The 24,898-nt window shown below is 43.7% G+C and overlaps 1 protein-coding gene across 2 annotated transcripts in view; it reads right to left on the bottom strand.

Moving 5' to 3' along the window:
* LOC146180228 (laminin subunit alpha-1-like) overlaps positions 1–24,898 on the bottom strand; it is a 206,396-nt gene that overhangs the window by 62,402 nt on the left and 119,096 nt on the right. For both annotated transcript variants that reach the window (XM_084579439.1, XM_084579438.1), the window contains exons 27-43: positions 19,877–20,050; positions 18,851–19,030; positions 18,394–18,518; positions 17,831–17,951; positions 15,871–16,011; positions 15,185–15,297; positions 14,392–14,475; positions 10,973–11,166; positions 10,146–10,288; positions 9,852–9,959; positions 8,962–9,073; positions 8,118–8,268; positions 7,308–7,506; positions 5,752–5,868; positions 2,613–2,773; positions 1,282–1,420; positions 674–782 (exon numbers count right to left, since the gene is read on the bottom strand). In XM_084579439.1, coding sequence (XP_084435565.1) covers positions 674–782; positions 1,282–1,420; positions 2,613–2,773; positions 5,752–5,868; positions 7,308–7,506; positions 8,118–8,268; positions 8,962–9,073; positions 9,852–9,959; positions 10,146–10,288; positions 10,973–11,166; positions 14,392–14,475; positions 15,185–15,297; positions 15,871–16,011; positions 17,831–17,951; positions 18,394–18,518; positions 18,851–19,030; positions 19,877–20,050 — 2,371 coding nt within the window. The remainder of the gene's footprint in view (positions 1–673; positions 783–1,281; positions 1,421–2,612; positions 2,774–5,751; positions 5,869–7,307; positions 7,507–8,117; positions 8,269–8,961; positions 9,074–9,851; positions 9,960–10,145; positions 10,289–10,972; positions 11,167–14,391; positions 14,476–15,184; positions 15,298–15,870; positions 16,012–17,830; positions 17,952–18,393; positions 18,519–18,850; positions 19,031–19,876; positions 20,051–24,898) is intronic.

The raw sequence follows: 24,898 nt of genomic DNA on the forward strand, positions 1-24,898 counted from the left end.
TCGCCAACAAACCTGCCGTAAACTCGGAAGCAGGCATACGCCACGTGCGTTTCTGTGACCTCCGCCGGCTGCCAATCCTCACTATCGGAGAGACTGTAGCGCCACCTTTAGGTCGACCTCGCGGCAAATACAAATAGGTAAGTTTTATTATTTCACTTCAAACAACACTTTCACAAATTTTATAATGGAAATCCAGTTGCCGGCAGAAGCACTCAACCTAATTCTTAACATGGTGAACATTTATTCCCGGTGACAGTCTTTTTATGACAATGAAAGTAAGCCATCCATAACCAGCTCTGTCATTATCGCCAAATATAGTTCAGCCTTATGAGAGTGCGCTTGGATGCTTGGTGCATTGCTCTCGCTGAGGCAATTTCATTCTGTCACTGAATCAGTTGACATCGTCTATGGAAGTTTCTTGTAATTATAGAGATGCATAGCACACTATTCACAAAGAAGATCTTTTCCCTGACTTTGAAAGTTGAAAGTTGTAAGTCATGATAGAAATATGCCCCCAGTAACAAATATTGATAATATACCATGCGCTGAGAGGAAACTGTCAGCTGCAAGCAGGGACTATATTCCATTGCATGGGAGGAGAGGCGTGCATCATCTCCATAGCTTCTACTTCAGAGCCAAAAAATGTTCCAGAATACAGTACTGCTCTGCGTACCTGGTATGTCTTCATCCCTGAGCTGCTTTGCCTGCCTGAGCAGAGCTTCACTTCGTTCCCTTGCACTCTCAGCCTGGTGTGTGAGGCTGTCACCAGTTCGTGGGTACGCCTGCACACAAAAGAAAGGCATGCACATTGCCATAACTTCAAAAAAAGATTACACGTTTAATATTTGTATGCAATTATCAGAGTTCTCAAAAGATTTATTTAAAGAATTTTAATGCAAATGTCTGACAGCATTAGTGTATGTGTATGGTTATGAAAATTTGCAACTCCTACTGGGTTTTGGTTTTGAGGCATCCAATTAATAGGTGACTAGTTTACAACAGCCAGCTTAAAAAGCAGTCTCTTCCACAGAATGAGTACTGCAGAATTGTTCAAAATGGTTGTTGTTATATTGTCGCAATCATGAATACAGCTGACACCCAGCTCAAAGCCAGTCGTTAAGCATAGTGATTTGTGTGAGAAGCAAAATTTGCAAATCAACTGATTATTGCCACCTTGAGACAAACCTCCCTGAAAATGCTATGCATTGATGGAAGTACAAAGATAGACAGGATTGTTTTTTTGCATCCTCTCATTAACTTAAGCAGCACTGGGAGCAGTACCTCATCAAAGGCTCTGTCAGCTGCATCTGCTGCCTTGCGAGCGGCCTCCTCGGCATCTTTCAAGGCATCCACAATGTTCTGGTAGACACGGGCAGCACGCAGTGGGTACTCAGATACTTCCTGTGTCGTCCTGAACTGGCTGTGAAGAAACAGAAGAAAGGGCGAGGGGGGAGTATTCAGTTCCATCGACACCCCCAGCCCAGCAGCACAGTAAAGGCCCCTCTCTCCCATATCCCTTTTAGTGACCTTCTAGTAACGCTATCCTGTGACAGCTGCAGCCATCATGTCCCTGTAACTCTCCTCTTACTGTCAGCCCCTGATACTCTTATCTTCTCTGGGAACCCACTTCGTTAACTTTAAACACCATACCTCATCTGCTTCTGCTTTACATGCCCTGCCCACATCCACTTCCCTTCCTTCATTTCAGCTAGGATATCAAATACTGTTTGCTCCTTAAATCCACACTTCTGTCTTCTCACCCCTTCCATTTCCCTTCTTTCAGCAATAGTGTGCACAAAAATATTTGTCCAGTAAAGGTAAGCATTGGTGATTGTTTTTTTTCTTTTCTTTGCAAGCACAAGCAGGTCAGCAACATACCCTGATTTTCCTTGCATGCAAAACTTGAGATGCTGCTGCATTCTCTGATTGGCACACAGTATGATGCAATAAGGCTAACTGTTCTAACACACAACTTAGCAGATAAATGAGAAGACGAGGCTAACATATCTGCTTGCACAATAACTCTAAATTCCCCCAAAACAACCGCAAAAATTTTGGGAAGGTGCTTACGTTACAACCGATAATAACAACAAAATAACCAGTGTGTCAACATACAAATGTGTTCATTACGTGAAACTATACAGCGCAACAATGAGACATTGCTAGAGAGAAAAACATGAAATAAAGATGTCACTGCATGAAAATCATCAGTGCAAGGTGTCACAAAGGTTCACAGCTGCCTGCATGACATCGCAATGGTCTTCCTTGTGATCATACTTTTCAGCAAACGCTGAAAACGTCACTGATTCACCTTATTACTTTTCTAGCCATAGCACTCCCTCACCTACTGCTTAGCAGTACCACATTTGACAAGTTTGTTCGCCCACTACTGAGGAGGACAAAAAGAGGCTTTGTGGCAATAGGGGACAGAACTGAGGGATGCGACGTGAGCAGGTGATGCAATAATGCAATATAACTAAGAAGACGAAATCATATTAACAATGATACAACGAATTCCAATGCTAAAATTATCCAATGCTCACCATTTCAGCATGGGGCATAGTAATGCAGATGAGGCAATTTCGACACAGTGAAGAAAGGACATCACTTACTCAGCAAGAACAGACACATGAGCCGCCATTTCGTCAGCACGTCTCTGGCAGCCCAGGACATATTTGTCTCGGTATTCGGGGTTCAGGCGGTCGAGAATACCACGGCGTTCCTCGAGGGCGTCGGTCGCATTTGAAATCTCCTTGAGAAGTCGCGGAAGTTCCTGGACACATAGCAACCATCCCGATCGTCATCTGATATCTCACTGATTTAGAAAACAACTGCAGCTCTAAATTATGCTTGTCTGCTACCACATTTAAGGATACATCAAGAATAAGTTAACACAAAAGTGGCATGATGCAGTAGTTGTCTTTCAATGCAATTGAGGGCAACAGCAGCGTTTCAATTACCCAAAGAAGTTCGCTATGCAGACATAGAAAATCAATCAAATGACCCCAATTAATGTCATTTATCCATTATTTTATATTCAATTGAGTTTCATTTACTGAGCATCCATTGTATTTGTAACAATTAAGTACCATAAAACCCACTTATAACACGAGGTTTTTTCCTGATTTTATCATGTCAGATTTCCTGGTTTTATAACAGCCGGAGGACTGACTGGCAGGGCAAACGTGAGGTACCGTATTTACTCGAATCTAACGCGCACCTTTTTTCCGATATATCGTGTCCAAAAATTGGGTGCGCGTTAGAATCGAGTACGACCCTAAATCTCCGATATCATATCGCCATCCGCATTTCAAAATGGCCGCCTGGTATGCACTTCGAGCCTACTAGCTGGTCTAGCTGTCTATGCCTAGCTGCAGTAGCGTCCTTCGTGTGCTTTGGTACATATGCTTTGGTTAGCCTACCCGTTTTCTGCGATTGACCGACCAGTATGGACGTGCCGAGATTCGTCGAGTTCATCATGATGCCGCATTTAAAAGGAAAGTCATCGTGCGTGCAGAGACGGACGGAAATCGGGCCGCATCACGCGCATTCGGAGTTCCGGAAACATGCGTGTGGGACTGGCGCAAGCGGAAGGAAAAGATTTTCGGCAGCAAGGCTACACGAAGAGGTTTCAGTGGACCGAAGCAGGGCTGGTTCGCCGAAATAGAAGAGCGGCTCGCAGAATATGTTCTAGAGCAGCGAGCGGCGCAGCGGCCAGTGACGACGGACCTGCTCAAAGTCCGGGCGATGCAGCTAGCCCTACAAACAGGGCTAACGCGGAGCGACTTTAAAGTGAGCAGGTGCTGGCTGTCAAATTTTATGAAGAGAAAAGGCTTTTCTCTTCGAAGGCGGACAGGGATATGCCAGAAGTTGCCTGAAGAGTACGAAGAAAAGCTGCACAGTTTTCAGCGGTTCGTTCTAAGTTTGCGCCGCAAGTACGGCTACCACCTCGGCCAGATTGGAAATGCCGATCAGACACTGCTCTACTTTGACATGCCTGCCCCCACAACCGTTGAAAAGAAGGGGGCGAAGCAAGTGCGCGTGTTGTCTTCCGGCCACGAAAAAACACGCGTCACCGCAATGCTTTGTTGTACCGCGGATGGACACAAGCTGCCCCCGTATCTCATATTCAGGCGCAAGACGCTCCTGAAAGAAATCGTGTTTCCGAGTGGCATGATTGTGCGCGCCAATGAAAAAGGTTGGATGACAACGGACTTGGTCACCGACTGGATCGATCACGTCTGGCGCAAGAGACCCGGCGGCAGTTTGGGCCTGCGTGCGATGCTTGTGCTCAACGCTTTCAAGTGCCATCTCGACCAACGCATCAAGGACAAGCTCGCTGCGTGCAACACCGACCTTGTCGTGATACCCGGTGGCATGACATCGCAGCTCCAGCCGCTCGATGTTTGCTTGAACAAGCCAGTGAAAGATAGGATTCGGGCGCTCTACACCGAATGGCTTGTGAGTGGCTGCCATGATTCACTCCCAGCAACAGAATGAAGCGTGCCTCGCTGCAAGAGTTCACTGGATGGGCGAAAGATGCGTGGTGCACGATACCGTCTGCCATGGTCATCAAGGCCTTTAAAAAATGTGGTATATCGAATGCCATGGACGGCACAGAGGATGAGATGCTTTGGTCCGTCAACAGTGACAAGGAGTTGTCTGACAGCGACGACGAGTGAACCTTGTGCCGGCATAGTGACAATCTTGGCAAGATAAGCCGTTTCCTTTTGTGTGCGTGCTTTTTAGTGCACCGAGATTAAATCTTTGCTTTTCCAAACGAGACAAAGTTGTATTGCTGTATGAAAGCGTGAGGTGCGCGGTACTCTTTTTCGCGGAGAACGGGTGCGCGTTACAATCGGAGCTTTTTTTTTTTTCGGGGGTGGGGGTCACGAAAAACAGGTGCGTGTTACAATCGAGGGCGCATTAGATTCGAGTAAATACGGTACTCTTCTCATCACGGTGCATGAAATTCTCCGATCACGTGTGTCAGCACAAGAAGGGGAGCGATATACAGCAGTGAAACATGAAGGTTTAGAGCACTATTGACATCTGGGACGAGGTCACGTTAGATGCGAAAGCGCAGAGCACGTATGATTCCCAGGGCAACTGCAAAATGTAGTGTAAGAAAATACCTCTGCTGATCTTTTCTCGCTCGCATCATATGTGAAAGAAAACTTTTTTTTTTCCATTTTTGCTATTTCAGAATTAGTATTATATCCCTACTATTATATCTGGGTCCGTATTATACACGGGTTTTTACGGTGCATTTCACGTACAGTGAAGACATACCAAGTCCACTACAATTTAAATGTGTTCAGATCAATGTGCGAGTTGAACTCAAATTCACTTGCATCACTTAGCACAGTATTGACCCTAAGAGGTTTGGCAGTAGGGTCACAAAGAAGAAAATGAGGATACAGGCCCAATGCAACAGCTCAAGACATTGATCAATTTGTTTATCTCAAGTCATTTTACAATCAAAGCAGGCATTGGCAATGAAAGGCACGCCACACAGCTGAGCACTAAGGAAATGCGATGCATTATTCTCAGCCCACTTTAACTACTATCAACTTTAGGACAGAGCGAGTGGTTACCGCATGGCACTGAGGTTTGCATGGAACTCTGAAATAACGTATTCAGGTGTGAATTCTTTGCTGTACAACTCATGCTTGTCACCTGTACAACAATGTTACTGGCGAGCTCAGTTTTCTACCCCAGATAACAGGGAATAGCAAGTGAACCACTCACGTCAAACATGAAGGCAGCATCAATGATTGCATCTCTGGCCTTTCTCAGCCATTCTCTGGCCTCAACCAGCGAGCCGTTGGCTCGGCCAGCACCGTCAATACTGCCACCAATGAGATTCTGAAACAAAAAAAGAAGGGCACATGGGGCTTTCTTATGAAGTTTTTACACACAAAGCTAACGAAGCCCTACCGTTCCCCTTCTTTTTTTAGCTAGCATACCTATAAAAGCTAATAATGATGCACTATTATTACTGCATTCATTTATGAAGTGCGCTTCAACAACACAAGCGTTTTATTTTTTTTTAATATCTCGAATATTCCAGACCCTACTTCACATTCAAGGTCTTTGACTGTCCATAGCAGTGAGGGAACAAACGAATGTTTTTTGAACAAGTGAAAGTCTGCACAACACTAAAGCACCATGACATATGTGCACGAAGGCCTCAGCTAAAAAAGTCAGGGGGCAGGGGGGCACAAATATTCAAAATTTTGAATAAGGATCAAATATGTTATTTGATTAGTATTTGAAAATATCCGAATACACCGAAAATTTTTGGTTTCCCCATAGTTTGCTTGCACTGTGTGCTTTACCATAACGATTGACCACATGGAGGGCACACTGAAGCATCCTCAAAATGCAACGAGGCCATTTAGTGAAGAGGGGGACCTCTCCTCTTGTGAAGAGTGCCTTTCCAAGAGTGCGCGCATAGCAAAGCATACGGCGAAACTAGAAAAATAAAAATCGCTCTTACTTCGGTTTCACCTCAAATGCAGACATTCATCATGCAAGTGTTCATAAGATAAAATTACTGTGACGCAAAAAATATTTTACACTTTTTTCAGGCCCATTCAATAATTTGAGCTGTAGGCTAATTCAGACATTTTTTGCTATCTCTTGAACGCCAAATTAATGAGTGCTTACTGTATTCAGCAGCGATATGACAGCTTCAACCGGCTTCATGCATGTTCTCTACAAACCACTGGTATATGAAATCCTGTATAAAATTTGTACTGGATTTTTCACTAGGGTATACACTTCAGTGCAACTCTACTCTAATATTATTTGCAAATACCATGTGAATTCTGAAATAAACAAGACAAACAGTGTTTGCTATTTTTTTAATTTTCCATTCCTTTTTCTCGTCTGATCACATATTCAATATTCGAAGGCAATTTTTTCCTATATTCCTATTCGATTTGTATTCGAAAATTTCAATACTCCCACAGTCCTAGAAAAATTTAAACCATACAAATAAAAAAACAATAATGTGCAGTGGACTCAATTTAAATCATGGGTTCACTATTATCAATATCAAGCATGGTAAAATAGCTCCCCCAGCTACAAACAGCACAAAATTTGAATGCATTTTTCTCCTCTTTGGCTTCAAACTACTGAGAGTTTGTCATATTATTAATTTCAATATGAACCTTCTGTTTCGCCATCAGTAGCAGTAGTACTAAGACATCTCACCTGGCAGAAAGCTTCTACATGTCCTGTCACAAAGTTCTGCTCAAGGAAGACATTTTTGGGACACAAGCGAGTATGGCATTACCTACCTGGACTGACTGAAGGCTTTGCAGTTCTTTTTCCAGGAGGTCCAGGGCCTTAGCTGTCGGATTCTGCACTTCGTGCTGGACTCTACGCACCATCTCGCTGAGAAGCCGCTCAATGCGGTCAAGCCGCACGGCCATGTCGCCCACCTCTTGCAGGTTCACCACCAGGTTCTTCACTTTCTCAAGCAGCTGGTGGGCCTTCCTGCAAGCCACCAGAATCTGAATCTAAGACTGCTCAAAATGATACCTACACAAAATGCTTGCACCATTTGTTTCACATTTATCCCACATCCAATCAAAACATGATAAAAATGTATTTCCGGACCTCTCTAGAAAAACTGAATAGTGTCAGGAGGATGCATTTAATTTTTCACAACTGACCCATGCCACATGTGTAAATGTCACATGCATGACTTCTTACTTCTGGTGGCAAGGGGCCCAGTGCCTAACATGTGAAGGCTAACTGACTAGCCAGAAAAACATAAACACAAATGCAAAATAAATATAAATTTATCCTGTTGCAAGGAGTCCACACAGTTGACAAGAACTATACTGCACTTGTAAAAACTGGCAATTATGAAAAAAAAAAAGAAAGACTTCAGTCATATGACATGGTTCAGTTGCATAGCTTAATGTAAACATCAGAAATAAACTTTCCAGGAAGCACGCAGGTGTCTCAGACAGCGGCAGATGGAAACAGTGTGAAAATGTGATCTGCTTTAGCCAATACAAGGGAAGAAACAGGTAACCCAGCATCACGTGTTCTTACCCTTCATGCTCCAGCCTACTAGAAGTTTTTCAGAGTTTTCAAACCTGTTTTCTCTTTGTGCTTCATCCAAAGGACGATCAAACTTGCGCCTCTGCATCTCCAGCAGGATTCGTCTGGCTTCCTCCACAAGCCGTTCGATGCCAGTGGCTGCCGTGCCAAAGCCCAGGCCATGCTGCTTCAGGTGGTCCACCGCATCTGGAATGTTGCGATTCATGCACACATTAGGCAGTATTTCAGGCAGGCCGTAAACACTGTTCCGTTTTCCTAAGCCAGAGGGATTGTGCGTGCCGAAATTAAAATCAGCCGAGTAATTTGTGCAGCAATGCTGAAATAGGTTTCCTTTGGCACGACAGACCACTGCAAAGAAAGTTTCACCTATGACTGCATATAGACAAAACAACTAGGACATGCTTTTATGTCTTCTGCACACAGATGGGTCTATGTGTTTGTGTGAGCACTGACTGCTCCGTTGGTGCATCCTTATTTTGTCTCTGCTTTTTTATGTATCGTGGTATCCTGCTGGAATGTACAAGTTGATGTTCTCATAACAAAGAGAAAGCAGTTTGCATATCAATTGCGCTGATAGTATAAATGAGAAAGGCCACTTGTTGGTCTATCCGCATAGTCAGGTTGAACTTGCATCTGCATCTTAGCACCTAGCCAGAGAGAACAGGGTTGACATTTACTGCATATGCACTGAACTACAAGCCAACCTCGGATGCCGATGATGCCATATCACCATTCACCAACAAGAACATGCTAACAGGCTTCTTAGATCATTACACAGAACAGTGCAGTATAGGAACATGAAACATTCAAGTTTACTAGAAAACATTGAGCATAGAAAGAAGCAGCACGAGTATGGGAGCATGGGAACACAGCCCATACCAATGATTTCCTTCCAGTACTTGTTCACAAGGTCCAGCAGGTCCCTGGCCCTCATCAGCAGCTGGTGGGCCTCTTGTGCAACTCCAGGCAAGGTACGCACCATGTCCTTGGACTGTAATGTGAAGAAAAACGCGATAATAGAAGTTAACTTGACACAATCAATTTTTGACCCTCTTGGTAATCCACATGTAATGATGGCAGTTTTGCATCAAAATTTACTTTATGCTTTTATGCCACTAACTAGGACAATGAGAACACAGAAATAAAGGAACTGGTACAGACATCAGCATCACATCTGTCATTACTGTATTCCTTATCATCATCCTTCCTGTGCAGGTTTAAATCGCATGACGATTAACTGGTTGGCCCACACCAAGACTTTAGAGATAATCATTAATTTCTTAATTTATGCCTCCATTGTCTCATACTCTCATTATCATGCATCTGTAATCAGCTACCAAATTATGCAAAACACTACCAAAAATAAATATAAATCCCCACTTAAACCAAACCATACGAATGTTCCTGCCTGGCTTTCCGACTCAGGATCTTATCTAACCATCACATCTCACATGAGCTACCCGAGTTGGTAGGAGCTGCCAACTCAGCCGTGTCAAGTAATGTTTTGTCATGCAACCTGCCGACCAATCAGTGCACCCACCCGCCAACTACCACCTGTCAGAAGAATGCTCCTGATTAATCACTCACAACTCTACCAACGCTGATAACACCATGCTAGATTTTCTGGAAAACGAGGCCTTCACGCTGTTGCAATAAAATTGAACATGCAAACCCCATAATGCAACCAAATGCCATGGCTACAGAGTAGCTGCAGTGGGTACTAATCCAAAAAGTAGTAAACATTGTATTAGTGTTAGATATAGTCTCACCCTTTCCAGCAGGATGTCTGCTTGTGTTTCCAGGTTGAAGTGGAATGAGAAATTGGACAGAACCTGGTTGCCACTGTCGACCAGGTGGAGGTAGTTGTCAAGGTCAGTCTGAAAGGCAAATTAACATTATCTCTATCAGTATGCAGTTAACCTAGAATTGTCGGTTAGTATGATTGTTATATGTCCTGCTTTCCTTTTTCCCATGTTGTGCCAATTGAAGTTCCTCTTACTCAGTTTTAAAACTGGAAAAGATACCCAGCTTTCATGCACAGCGCCACTATTGTGCCCACTCACCCTCATCACACTAGAGGTTTCCTGAATGGCCAGCAAGTGAATCCAGGGAGCCGAGATGATATCGGTGGCATTCAACCTGTTGAGCAAGGCCAACATGTGCTCCACCTCGTCCAGCAGTCGTCCAGTGCAGTCATCATCACAGGCTGAAATAGTGACATCATTCGCAAATTTCAGGATACCCAAACCAACAAACTCAATTGTCCTGCTTTCACATATATGAAAGCAGACACGCTTGTGGGCAGTGACTAACACTTTCTGTCACAGAGGACAACATCTGCAGTTCTTCGAAACAACAAGATGCTCTTTGTGATGACAGCACAAATGCAACAGGTTGTTATGCTGCCATGCTGCATACAGTCAAACTCGGATATAGTGAACGAGTGGCTATACGAAAATCTTCCTAAATATGTGTTTGTAACAAACTTATGCAATTTTTACTTTATATACTGAACTTGACTGGATGCACAACGGACACATCGATCTTCCCAGTAGCAAGCGTTGACTGCGTGATTAGCAGACTGTACGCATCACTGCACTACACAAGTCACCAAAGGTGGCACAGTAAATGTTTCCACCAAGGTGGTTTCAGGAGCATGGAGGGTTTGATAGCCAGGCATTCGGCACGCATTTAAGCCTCCTACATTCATCGAGAGTACACAAGAATCAGCAGCATAGACTTTTGTAGCCATGTAGTATAACCGTCACCCTACCTGCCATTTAGAGCTCAGCTTTTAGAGACCTTCAGAATCGCCGTATGACTAAAATGGTAAATAAACTTTTTGCAATGGGCTGTTTCTGCTCACAAGCCAGCCTCAAACGGGACTCACATTTGCAGCCATATTCGGTCAGGATGTGCCTCGCTGGGCAGATAGAGCAGTCGCGGCCAGTGATACCGGGCAGGCAGTGGCATGCCCCCGTCAGGTGGTCACACCGGTGACCTTGTGACCCATACGGATTGCATTCACACCTCTCGCATCGACCTCCATCCACGAGTGGGCTCCCAAAAAAACCGTCAGCACACCTGCAGAAATCGGTCAGTTTAGAGGCTGCCCTTTCAACTGATTCCAACACCCACAACTCGGCTGGGCATGAAGTAATCCATTTAACACTGTGGAACACACACAACAAAATAACACTGCATACAAAAGGCTTTTCTTTTTCTCTAATATAATGTCATGTGTTTCATTCCACCTCTATAAATCCAGCAAAAATTGATCTTTATGCTTTACACGCACACAATATTTTACACAAAGACAAGATGCTGCATTCTTAAAAACGACCACCCTTGAAGAAAATGCACTGCTTTCTTTTTTTTTCAAGTTGTATAAGGGCCCCCTTAGCAGATAGTATGCTATGTTACTCCATGCTATGGCGTGCTATCTATGTTATGCTATTTCAACAAGGACTGGGTGAGTTGGCATTGGTTCGTCTCAAAACCAGAGAGAAGACACAACGCAGAGGAGCGAAGCCAACAAGACGAGGCTGAACTAAAAATTGAAATTTTATTGGAAGAAAGAAGACAACAAAGACTCACACTGAGATGCACGCGCACAACACCCAAAGTAGTGAAAGGGCAGAAACAATCAAAAGTCACGCGTACTAAGTTGAACCCGGATATACCGAACTCGAAGGGGATCGCCAAATAGTTTGATATATTGATAATTCGATATACAGAAGTCGGCTTGTGATGGCACTTACGATGCGAAAAAAATGATACCGTATTTGTCACATAATCAACCCACTCGCATAATGAACCTACCCTCCACTTTTGCACCCGAGAATTTTGAAGAAAAAAAAAAAAAGCGTTAAGGCCAGCTCGCTCACATGAAAGCATTTGAGCGATGTCAGTGATGAGCAACAGAGCAAAAAATTTCCAATTTGTTGGAACTGCGTCCCTCTCGCCGCTCAAGCCACCGTGGCAGCTCAAAACTAGGTTTCTATGTCGCCACCCCGGCCAGAAATCGCGAGCGTTTTCGCTTTCATGTCTATAGAGCGCGCCACTTCGTTTGGGTCGCCTCATCCACAGCTCATTTCTTGGCAGCGTGCCAAGATGCTGCGCAGCGATAACGTCAGGGTGTGTTTATCTTTTGATAGCTCCAGCGGTGGCGGGGAGCGAACTTGGCCAAGTGCCCCTGATGGCTTGATTGCACAAGCCTGGTTCAATTTATCACACCGAGCTTGGGGTGGGTGTAGTCCACTGCCACAAAATCATTGGAAAGTGTGATAGCTGCAAATGCTGTCTGTAGCGAAAAATGCTAAAAGCCGGTGTCATGATCGCAGCTGGCCGTGTGCTTTCGTTGATTCATACATGTAAAGATAAACGACTCCAGCAAAAAAAAAAAAAAACTGCCGCCAACGTTTGCAGCCGCCATATCTTACGCTATGCCGCACGTACAGCACAACAAGAATGAACGACTCTCGCAAAAAAAAAAAAAAGAGATAGATATCTGTCAGCTACCGCGCGCAGAGGGTTCACAACACACGCTGAAGAAAGCGTCCGACGTTCTGTCTGAAAACGGGCTGCGCTGGCTTGACGCATGCATAGCTACTGCAAACGAAGGCTGGGAGAAAGGAAGGAGAGAGATAGCTCGGCAAAATAATGGGCAGACCCTAGCGCTTCGCTCTATCGCGTTTTTCCCCTCTCGTTCCCACCGGTTCTATCTGGTTCATTCACGCACATGGCTTGCAAACATCACATGTTGGCGCACGGGAAACGATAATCGCAGGTGCGCGCACCTCTGGGGAATGGGCGCGACGCTGCCTTAGACTGCCTTAGACCAGCCGTCGCCGAACTGTCTCCTCTCGTTCCTTCCGCACGTGGCTTGAAAACGTCACGCGGCAAACGGCCGACGGTGATGCGATCGTCTTTGGGGAAGGCACACTTTCCAGTGCGTGGTGCGGATTTCGATATATCGGACGACCGGTGAAATTGAGTTCGATATATAACGCGGCTTTCCTATACTTTTACATGAAATTTTCGAGGAGATATTCCGTGAGTTCGATATAACCAAAATTCGATATATTCAGGTTCGATATATCTGGATTCGACTTATCAAGTTATCTAACAAACAAAATTTCCTACTATGAAGTTTAGCCAAGAGTAACCTTCATTAGATAATTACATGATTAGATAATTATAAGATATTATCTAATCATTGTGAAAATGTTTGAAATATTAAATAGGAAACGTATTTCTTCTTATCGGATCCCTATTGAGTTCAAGCTTTATACTATGAGGAAATTCACTTGGAGCTGAACACTGGCGCACACTAACCAGGGAAGAAAAGTCTCGTAATAAAGCCCACTGTGCACTCAATCACCAACACAACATGAATTAAGAAATTCCTTTTCAAGCAGTGTTCAAGGTCATTTTCGCTGTTATAACAATGAAGGGGTTCTCAACCTTTTAAGCTTCGGGACACCCTAACAGCTTCCAAAAGATGCAGAAGAACTTTGCGTACCTAGGCTTTCATCCCTCTCTGCCTGACATTTATGCAGAAAGAAGCAGACTGTCTGCATACACATAGCACCTAAAGAAGTGCCCAGGTTAATTCAGATATTTGCCTTCTTGCAGCTAGGACAGCGGTCCTAGCTGATGTCTATATGAAGTCTACTAAAATTACAGTGATTCAAATGGTTTCTGATAGTCCTTTTATGACCATTTATTAATTTGAACTTTCGGTTCCTTTAAAATTTTTACTGGCCCTCTGAAGGCCAAATTAGAGCATATAGTCTACAACAGAAAAGAGGGGCCGAGGCATGCAAGGACTTGGGTACTCATAGAAGCTGTGATTCTGCGGAGCCTAATTACAGAATTGCTGCTTCCAACATTCAGTCAAATACAATTCCAATACTATAATATTTTACTAATTATGAGCATTTACTTTTCATTTTTTTCTCGCCACTATGTTGAGTGCCACTTCATTCGTTCTTGAAAAATGCGTCCCCCATCTTGAGGTATATATTAATCAGATTTATTCCTTTTTGCTTCATACAATTCTTCTTATGCAAGGTAGATAAACAATGGATATTCAGTAGCAACCTCTACTCTCCCTTTAGGTCAAATTCCCAGCCCCCCATTGAAGCAATCGTCTCTTCAATAAAAAATTTCCCCTATTTACACACCTTTAATGCAATGACACGCCCAAGTGGTCAGCAGAGCATACTAACAGTAGTGCAGAAACAGGCAGCTGCCAGAACAAGGGAAAGCCAATTATATGTCCCAAAAATAAAAGTCATGCATTACCTCTCACAACGTCTTCCAGTGTAGCCCTCCTGGCAATCGGTGCAGATGTAGTCCGGCCCATGAGTCTGGCACGTGCTGCTGAAACTGATTTTCACAGAAGCAAACTCTATGAGCATAACTGACAGAAGGTGAAAATGGGAAGCACTGAACAGAAGTATTGACGGACAGTCTCCAAATTGTCTACTTCACTCTCAATGTGCAGTCTGATGTCTATCTATAGAAGTTTTGTAAGTTCTTGTAGGAGAATATGTAATGGATAACAAAACACAGATTTCAAGAAAAGTGTAAATGCAAGAAAAAGTCAAATGACATAATAAATGTGTCAGGCATTTTTTTATCATCTGGGGTAGGGTTCACTAGAGCTAAATAAATTGAAAAAGGTTATTAGCACTGTCTACACCAGCCAGCAAGCAAATATTTCAGGATGGTAGACAATAAGCTTTTTTTTTTTTCTTTGCAAGATGTTGACCCGGTCACCTTACCTCACTGGGCAGTAATGCCAGTACAGTAAAAATGCCCGCCAATTATATAATATGAACTACATAGAGGAAGAATCACATGAACAGAACATTCAGCAGTTTAACGAAAGGTGATTGCTATCTTTAGCACCAACTTAATTATATTTCCAAGACGCAGAACGATGCGGCATACATGATGTCTAATGGCAAAGTAGCCTGTCAGCAGCAGACAGCAGAAACAGAATTTGCGGTAAATTGAACACAGCTGGTTTTGATTCCTTGTGGTGTGGTGCATCAGGTGCAAGAATCTCTGCCAGGCAACATGGCGGCCCTACCTGTTGGTGGGCAGAGGGCAGGCACAGGGCAGGCATGGCCCTCGGGAGGGCGTTCCAAAGAATCCTTCAGCGCAGCGCTCACAGTGGTCGCCGACAGTGTTGCCACCACAGTCCTGCACAGGACATTTATCTAAGCATGACACGGCAGAATCGATTAGTCATATGCACCACTGCACTGCACTGTCGACAATAAGCAGTGACAGGGGATGGGTTTGTACGGGTACGTATAGAGGACTTTCTAGTGAACTGGCGGCAATGGTGTCTGAGCCATGAAGGATGTTTCCGCTGTCAAGTTATCAGCATAATCCCATGCTTAGCATCATGAGCTACATTTCTTTTTGTTAGATAGGACCTGATCACTGCATGCCTCGATTGATAACAATGAGGCAAAGAAACTGCCATGCCGACCCAAGCTGATCGATTAGGACACAGAATCTGCAGTGATGTAAGAATTGGCTTGACTGCAGCAGTGGTGACCACCCACTGGTTATTTACTAGTGCAAAAATTTAACTTTTGAGAAGTGCAGGGTCCGAAGTATCAGCATATGCCCAATTTGGTTTATCACAATTCCACGACAGAGTTCAAAATATTGGACTGAATTACTGAAGTATGAAAAATCAGCGAGCTACCGCAGTTGGGTTGTACTGATGAAATGTCACTGAGCTCCGTTGTGTGGCAAACTTACGATGCAGACTCCGGTCTCCTTGTGGCATGTCCTGGTGCGGTTGTTGCATTCGCAGGGTTCGGCCCATCCAACCAGATCCAGAATGTCTCGGCTGTTGAGGTAATTGGGCTTGAACTTGCGGTAGTAGCCTTCAGCTGGGTCCTGAGCAAAAGAAAGATTCCTTAGCACAAAAAATATTAGATAGTTAAGCTGCATGTTAAAAGAACACAAGAAAAAAAGTGAATTTGGACTATAAACATACAGAGACCAAACAACCTCACTGGAGTGCAGCTTCTATATTCTAGTAGAGACCAAGAAATTAAATGCCGGCGAATTTAGCAAATAAAATGCACGCACTGACATTGATTTTTGGTCGTGGATCACAGAGGCTGCGCTGATCTGCCAAGATACTTTGTTGGGCGAGTTGGTACTTATTCATTATTAATTTAAACAGCGCGAACACGAAGACAAAGGACAAGATAAAAGCGCTTGTACTGTGGCTTTCTTCTATCTTGTCCTTTGTCTTCGTGTTCACGCTGTTTAAATTAATAATGCCACTGCCACTCCGCAAAAAACCAGTCATTATCAGTGGGAACATTCTTAAATACAATTTTCTCATTAATAGACACATTTTTCACTGCCGGACAAACACCAACATGGCAAGAAAGAGCCAAAGAATAATTTATATTGGGAGCAGTGGTAAACAAGCTTATAATATAAAGTTTTTATCCCGAGTTTATCATGTCAAATTTCTGCCTTGTATTATGTGCGGATCTGAACAGATTTCAGCCTAAATCTGCAGTTTCTGCCTTGTTATTAATCAGAGCCATTAGCATCCCGTTTCTAGCAAGAGGAGGCACTATCTAGTGGCGCCGTCGGCTGTCCGTTTCAGTCATTTCGGTTTTACCACACTGACCTCCGAATTCTCGCTAACCCGGCGCCCACACCGCACTTGCGACTGCAAGGAATTCTAGCAGTGAGTGATGGGAGGCTAGTTGGTAAGGCATTCTGAAGACATAAAGCTACGCAGGAGACAGGACTCAGAAAAGATGCAGACAGGACGAGCGTAAACTAACAACTGATTTATTGAACGAAACGCCCTTCCTTTAAGAGCATAACACATGCGCAACCTAACTTAACGCCAAAAACATAAGTACCCTACCTTATCAACCCAAAGAGTCAAGTTTTTTCTGATATAGGTGAATTGATGCCTCGCAAACACAATTTTCCGCACCGTACCTAGCAATTTGCCAAGCTTCAAAAATCTCGCTTGCCTTCCTGTCTTTCGTGCAGCCTGTAATCTTTCTTTGCTTGAAAAGCGGCATAGAAAATACTTTTTTCTTTTTGTCATTAATCTCACAAGACTGGCAGTGCCTTGCTAAATGCTGCCCGCCGTGCTGGCTCGACGAGTTATTGTGCTCTTGAAGGCGTTTATAATTGCAGCGTCCCATCTGCCCTACATATATGGAACCACAGCTTAATGGGATCTCGTAGATACCTCCCATTTACAGGTTACAAACTTAGGTCTGTGGTTGACTCCGCACCCTACTTTCTTTTGCAGGTTATTGTTTGTTAATCGGCATAAACGAGACAGTTTACATGGGGTGGAATTATATTTCTTTTTTATTCTTGTTTCTTAAAAGTAACATTCTAAGTGGTTGAAAAATGCCTTGCTTTTCTGCTCATCTACACATGAAAACTTTCGTTCAATGTTTACTTATGATGCACAGTGCATGTCATGTTTATTGCTAACGTTTACTCCTCAACCACCGATGTTATTTTTTGCAGGCCAGTTAGGCTTTCTTTCACTGTGAATTTGTTAATGGTTACCTATTTTTCACACACTACTTTTAGCATGCCTGTAGTACAAGCTGAAAACCACTGAAGTCAGTGAATATGTAAATATCCTTCTCGTGATTTTCATCCACCTGTAAAGAGCCCATGAGTTGATATTAATTCAACTCAAACTAGACTGCTTTACCTGGCAAGATGATCCTGTGTACTGTATGGGGCACCTTCCTTGTTCAACACCATAGGCCACGTAAGGGGACACTTCGTCACGGTCTAGGGGCTCAGCAATCTCCAGGGACACATCCTTCAAACTGGAGATGCAACAGAGCCATTTGATATGATGCAGAATCTTTAGACAAGCAGAACATGCGCAGATGAGTTTTGCTAAGTTGTCAAAATTTTGAAACAAGTTGCCAAAAAATCAAGTTATCCAAGAATGAATTTTAAGTGAATAAAAAAAAAAGAAACTCGACTCTGCAGGATACTTATCCTGCCAGCAATTTGGTTCTGTGTGTATGAACTGAGGCATAGTGCATCAACAGGGAATGTATCAATGAGATTATATCGACACAGAAGCCCAGGTAAGCACTGCTTTTAGCCAACACGTCACATTACAATTTCAATAGTAGCTCAACACAGGGTCTGTCCAAAACGAGGCATTTTGCACACATTCAAAGTGTACTTAGTCAAGCATGTTTTGTTTAAATGATTCATTTCTTATGAAACTGAAACATAGAAATGATGCTGACACACCTGGCAAACTTGACGTCTGGTCCATCGTTGGCTCTAATGAGAATTCTCTGAACATTCTGCAGGGCAACCATCAGCATGGCCCGAGTCACGGGTACTTGAGGATTGTCCACTTGGTACCAGGCATCCTGCCAACACAGAATTTTACTCCTAATTGACACACTGTGCACCAAGTGAAAACATGGGCACACAATCTTCACTGGAGAGAGGAAAATTAAAGGGGGGAGAGGGGGGGAATATTATGGAGGCCAGCCTGACCACTGAAGGTCTAACTCACTGCTCAGTGCATCAATTAGACACTAATTAAGTTTCACACAATCAAGCTACAGCTTTTAGTGGAATGTTAGAGCCCCCTTGTAATTCTTGAACATAAGGCAAGACTCATCTGCAGCCACACATTTGTAGCCAAGAACTCGTAAGAACATCACTGAATAAGCGAGTAGCCGAGATTGTACCATACCTCATGAATGGGAACCACGTAAAACCCGTTAGGTGACAGCTCCCTCGGCTGGAAGCCCAGAAGAATGCGGTGGTTTCCTTGGAGAAACACCAAGGGGTACTGACGCAGCATGGCCTCGGGAAACACATCTTGGGCGTCACTCTCCACCCTGAACTTCAGCTTTCCATTGTAGGCGAGCACCTGGCGAGACGACAGTTACTTGAGAAATTGCCATTAGGAGTTAAGGTCAAAACATGCAAAGGCACACAAGGCAGTTTGATTATGCCCCACATTACAAACGCTTATGAGTGAGGTTTTCAATGCAACTGCTTTACTGGAAGGGGCATGCATCCACAGTGCCAGCTTTCAAAGCAACATTCGTGCTTACATCCTTTGACATTTTGGTTCTGGTCACAGGACCATTACAGTGTAAAAGAAAATTCGTTAATGAAGAAGACTGCCACAGCAAAACAGTGCATGCAAGTACTATGGCACATTATCAGAAATGGCCCATTCACATTAATATGTGCCCTAACAAACAGCTCTTGTAAATAGTACTAGCGCAAGTATTTTTGGATGTATGCACCATGTATGTATTTGTGGTGCTCAAATACAGATAGTGAAAATTACACACAATGATGCTACAAGATTTGTGTAGGGAAAACTAAGACAAAAACTTTATCCCAAAGTCACATGGCAACTGCTAGGCTTTACACGTTTGACCTCTAAATCTTTCTCAAGGTGTTGACCAGGCTCAAATATGAACTTGACCTTGACAGTAGTCACGGGCCACTTTGTGGCCTACGTGACTATGCCTAAAGTCACATGGTGACCATTAGGTCACATAACCTTGAATTTGACCTTGACAGTGTACACGAGCTATTTGGTGGCCTACGTGACTATGCCCCAAAGTCACATGATGACCACGAAGCTTAGCACAGAAGTTTGACCTCTAAATCTCCCTCAAAGTGAAAACCGTGCCTACCCGAAGGCTCGAACTACCTGGCGTAGTGAAGCTTTTGCTTCAAAAGAAAAAGCTGAGCTCACCTTGTCACCAAGGAACTGCTCAGGAAGAGACCAGTAAAGTGGCTGGTCCAGGACATATGGCAGCCGCAGGAGAGTTGACCCTGGGTGGGTGCCAGGAATAACCTTGTACCGGTGCACTCGGTCAAACTCTGGTTCACCCGGCGTAGCTGTGATGTCCCTTGGCGGTGCCCCGATCTGAAATTGGTATTTTCATTAACATGTCTCTCCTGCAATGAAGACCTCTTTGTACCAGCTGAAAATCAAAATCAAAACTAGAATGCACCCTTAGCTGCTCTTCTTCACAAAACCTTCCTGTGAAGCATTCTCATGAAAGAACGAAATGCAACAAAGAAAGTCGTCTCAAACTTTTGTACTTAAAGGCCCCCATTTACTTTGTCCCCAAAACTGGAACTAACCAGCACCTGTTCTGGATTTAAAAAAAAACTAGATTAATATTATCCTGCAGTTTCAGAATTGTAAGACATAAAGGTTTCAAAAACAAAGTTGATACATAATTTCCTTCAATGCAGCCTAACAGCAAGGTTACGGTAGAAGAAAATAGCGCAAGAGACGGGACAAGGAAGTAGACACAACACGAGCACTGACTAACAGCAAGGTTGATAACTGGGCGAGTTGGTAAGCATTCATTTTAAACCGGCCAAAAGAAAAGATGCTAATAGAAGCGAACAAGACTAGGCTGGACGAGGCTGGCAGCCTAGCAGGTTACCAAACGGGTCTCATTTTGCTTATAAAACTTCTAATTTGTTTCAATGTCTGCTTAGAGGAAACATATTCTGCCTCTAATTTGTATATTTGCCTGCTTTTATTCTGCTTTTTCAGATTCATTTGCGGTTTTAAGAAAGTGAAAATAAAGATAAAGTGTATGCAGTGAAATGGCTTCAAACAATGGTGCAATCGATGATTTCTAGACATGAAGCCATTGGTAAACATTTTCATCAGTCTCAAATAGGGGTGTGCGAATAGTGCTTTTTCCAAACCAGTTATGTGCAAGTTATGTTCATATCATTTGTACGTTGATTGAAAAACATAAAAAAGTGTCTGAAGTTTAATTTTATTCAAAATGCAGTTCAAAGCAATGCACAGCTGTGTCAAGCTTGACTACAGGCGAGATCAAGTCTAAATTATTAAAAACAAAAAGACTGCACAGTGCCATAGCAAAAGAAAGTAGCGTCAGGTAAAGCTGGCAGGGGTTAATAAAGTTACTAGATACAATTTGGCTAGGCAGGGGTTAATAAAGTTACTAGATACAATTTGGCTAGAAGTACAGCCTGGCGCTACTAGAATGCAGAACTGAAAATTGAGTACTGTCAACATGGCATCAGTTGAAAAACATCACATCAAATAAGACAAGACTTTCTCAGACAAGCCATCAAAAATTTTAAAAATGCTTGACTAGATTAAGAACCTAACACTGCTGGGAAACCCCACACAAAATGCAGATACAAGACTAGATTATTATTCAGCTATTACATAAGCAGATAATGACCAGGAATTAAATTTGTCGCAACAGTTATGACAAACGACCATTCACAAAGACAAAATTTGATATCGCAAAAGGTGGAACATTAGAAGTAGTGCAGATGCAGTAAAAAATGCGCATTTCAAAAGGATTTGAATGAGTATACGGAAGACTGGGCATGTTCCAATGGCAGCACTGTATGCAAAAAGAGTGTTGAGAATATGGGAACAAAACAAAGGCTGTTTTGGGCCTCATAATATAACTAGGGATATTCGCCAACACATGGTTCCGGACTGTAAAATTGCACAGCAGATCTGTTGGGAAATGTTATGAAAGCTTGGACCGCACTGAGTTGCCGTGCAAGAAAGTTACTGTACTGCAGGTAACTTGGATTTCTAGCCCCCATTGCTGCTTTGCTTGCACTTATTTCCAGTTCAACGGGCTTAAACATTCCTAGCCTTCCACCGCTTCCTCGGGTATATTATCTTGTGAACTGTATTGCCCAGGATAGATGCCGCACTCATACCCTAACGTATGCCTTGTCTCACGGCCTTTCGATTCCTGTCCTCTGCTCCTTGCTGGGAAGTATGGCGCCAACGGAAAAGACAGCAAAACGCCTATGCAAGATTTTGCGGGTTGAAAGCTGGAGGAAAATAGAACTGTTCCGGCTAGAAATCCAAGTTACCTGCAGTGCAGTGCTGGACCAGGAAAACGCAAGCTTCATGACCCGGTACTTCAAAGTTACTGTGTTGGAGCAGGTTGACAAGAGTCTCTCGCTTGCCACCTGAGTAGCCGGAATAGCAAGGTACTTTCTGGCCATGGATGCAAGAGCTCCATACATGATTTTTCTTTCTGTTTGCCACCACTGAAATGGACTACTATCACGAGACAACACTGGGGACTGAAGACAGTCGGACATTTCTTGCATCAAAGAACAAGGGTTTTCTTTGTGTTTTGATGATACAAGGTATTAAACACTCCCCAAACGGATGACTGTTCTCCTCTTCAATCCATCTGCTCCTGTGCAGAAGTTTCTTGTGAGCCGAACTGTAACTGCCTTGACTATTCCTGTTTCTGAAGTACTGAATACAAGAGGGACCGCATGTGCCACTTTTCTTGCTGGTCGCTGCAGACATGCTTGAAACCAGGGCCAAGCAGAGTGGAATAGCATGAAGTATCTGTGTGCTTATACCTTGAAATCTAGCTTTCACAGACCTCAGGAGGTTCTTTGAAAACTCTAGCTCCTCAGCTCCACTGGACTCTTTAGAAAGCACCTGAAGGCATTGAACAAGGGGAATAGGGAATAACAAGAGACAATGATGGGTGGGACTTGGAACAAGCAGCGGTAGCGGCTTCTAGTCGATTGCAGCAGTGACACGAACGCTGCTACATGACGCCATTCAAGAGTGCTCTGGTTGTCAACACAATCTATTTCTGCCAAGTCTACTTTCATAGCTGACCAGCTTCTGCAAGCATGCTAGCATAGCGTATTCTCTATTCCATCTTGTCGGCACATCTTGTATTACGTCCAGTGGCTCCTCTATGCCCATTCTCCTTTGTATTTCTCGCAGTTTTGTTCTTGCGCTGCTGCTTCATTTGTAGAGCCTAACGATAGCCCGTGCTTTCCCACACATGCTTGCGAATCCGTTGGTTTCTTTCTTCGCGTCCTGAACGCAAAGTTGCAGAGTGTGTGCAAAACAAGCAATGTGAATCTAGGACGTTGGCCCAATCGCAGGCACAAAGTTCCGAGCATTGTCAGTCCCTACATAGCAAGGAAGGTCATCGGGTAGGTCCCACTCTTTCAAGACGCCCATAAGTAAACAATGCAGGTTCTCTGCAGTATGGTTTGCACACAGGTGGTGGTACACAAGAACAAAACTGCGAGGCATGAAGTCGTCATTCAGCACGTGGCACGTCAGAGACATGTAACTGTCCCCAGCTCACGATGTCTAACCGTCAGTTGTGATCGCGACAGAGCTTACATCCATGATGGTGACTCTGTACAGCTTCTCATGGACAGAGCGTTTGACAGCGTTGTACATTTCAGGCATGATGGTCCTCGAGAACGTCGTGCGACAGGGGACCTTGTATTAGGGCACCGTGTACTGTATCACATCTTGAAACCTTGGCTCTTCGGCAACAGAGTAGCTATGTAGGTCACTTACAATGAAAGATGTAATTTTCTCTGTAAGCGCCCTGGCGTAGGGGCTCTAAGGGCTCAGCTGTAACTTGAAAAATGAACTAGCATTTGTCCATCTTGTCTTTAATGTAGAATGCTGCTGGGCAGCAGATGCTCCGCTCTCATTCTCTTTGCGAGCTCCTGGATGCCGTCTGAGGTGGTTGATCAAAGACATTGTTGTGTTAGCTGGCATTTTGAGAACCGCTCCACACAAGACGCACTTGGACAAGCCTGCCTCTACATGTTCGTAAAAAGCCCAAAACACCACTGCATTTCTTTGAGCATATCACAGCTGCTGTTTCACCTTCATTCATGAAGAGGCAGCAAGAGGCATCGGAGCAGCGGTGTCATTCGGCGCGCAGAAAGCAGTAAGCGGAAACAGACCCGTATTAGTTCCGTTTTACTTAAGGAATTCGGGCAGCAGCAGCGGAGCGGTAGCAGTAGCACTGCGGTAGAGCACTACAACTCGTGGAGTAATAGATGTGACGGGAAAAGGTGAAATGCTGATCTCCTCTAGGGGGCGCTACCACTGATCTCTACGCACATTGTCAGTTGCTGGTTGTTTTTATCTACAACAATTACGTTTCCATGAGTTTATTTAGTAAACTAGACCGCATGATGCAATATATCAGAAATTACGAATGGCTGAGCGACGCTTCCGTCCAACTTCCGTCCGCGTAACCTGAGGCGCTTCCCCTGCTGTCAGCTCTTCAAACCAGTTTTCACCGAGCGCGATCTCATCGTCCTCTTCGTTTCATTGACTTTCATTGCTTTCTCACTTAGCTTGCGTGTCCCCCTCTAGCTGGTGATAGGCAACCAGAGATATAAAGTGGAAGAGATGTATGAGTATGAGCTGACAACATTCATGTAACTCTCATGTCATGCGCCGCACGCATAATAAACTTGACCCAATCTATTGATGATGAAAGTGAATCAAATTTTCAGGGAATAAACATGTAGCGCCACTTCTCGGCAGATTAGAGATGTGTGAGTTATGACACGACTATGAGAAGTGGCCTCCGCGATTAGAGATATGTACAATCTTTAAGGTTGGCATTATGAATGTTTCCATATGAATGGACCGTGTCACAGCCACACAGAAGCCTGTAGACTCCCTAAAATGATAATCTCTGCTTCTCGTGTAGATTAATTACGACAGCAAGTTGCACGTGCTCGGATCTGACGCTGCCTTCAAGAGAATAGTCGTAGGTAACCGAGGCGTTCTTTCGTGCCAGTTATTCAAAAATTATTCGAAAATTTGCAAATCTTTAATTTCCATTATTTGATTCGTTTAAAGAATCCTAATATGAGGATATTCGATTTGGTATTCAAAACTTTGAATATTCGCACTACCCCAGTATCAATAATAAAGAAATAGTGCTCA

This window comes from Amblyomma maculatum, chromosome 9 (genome assembly GCF_055883805.1).
Source record: "Amblyomma maculatum isolate TAMU_Amacu chromosome 9, ASM5588380v1, whole genome shotgun sequence".
NCBI lineage: Eukaryota > Metazoa > Arthropoda > Arachnida > Ixodida > Ixodidae > Amblyomma > Amblyomma maculatum.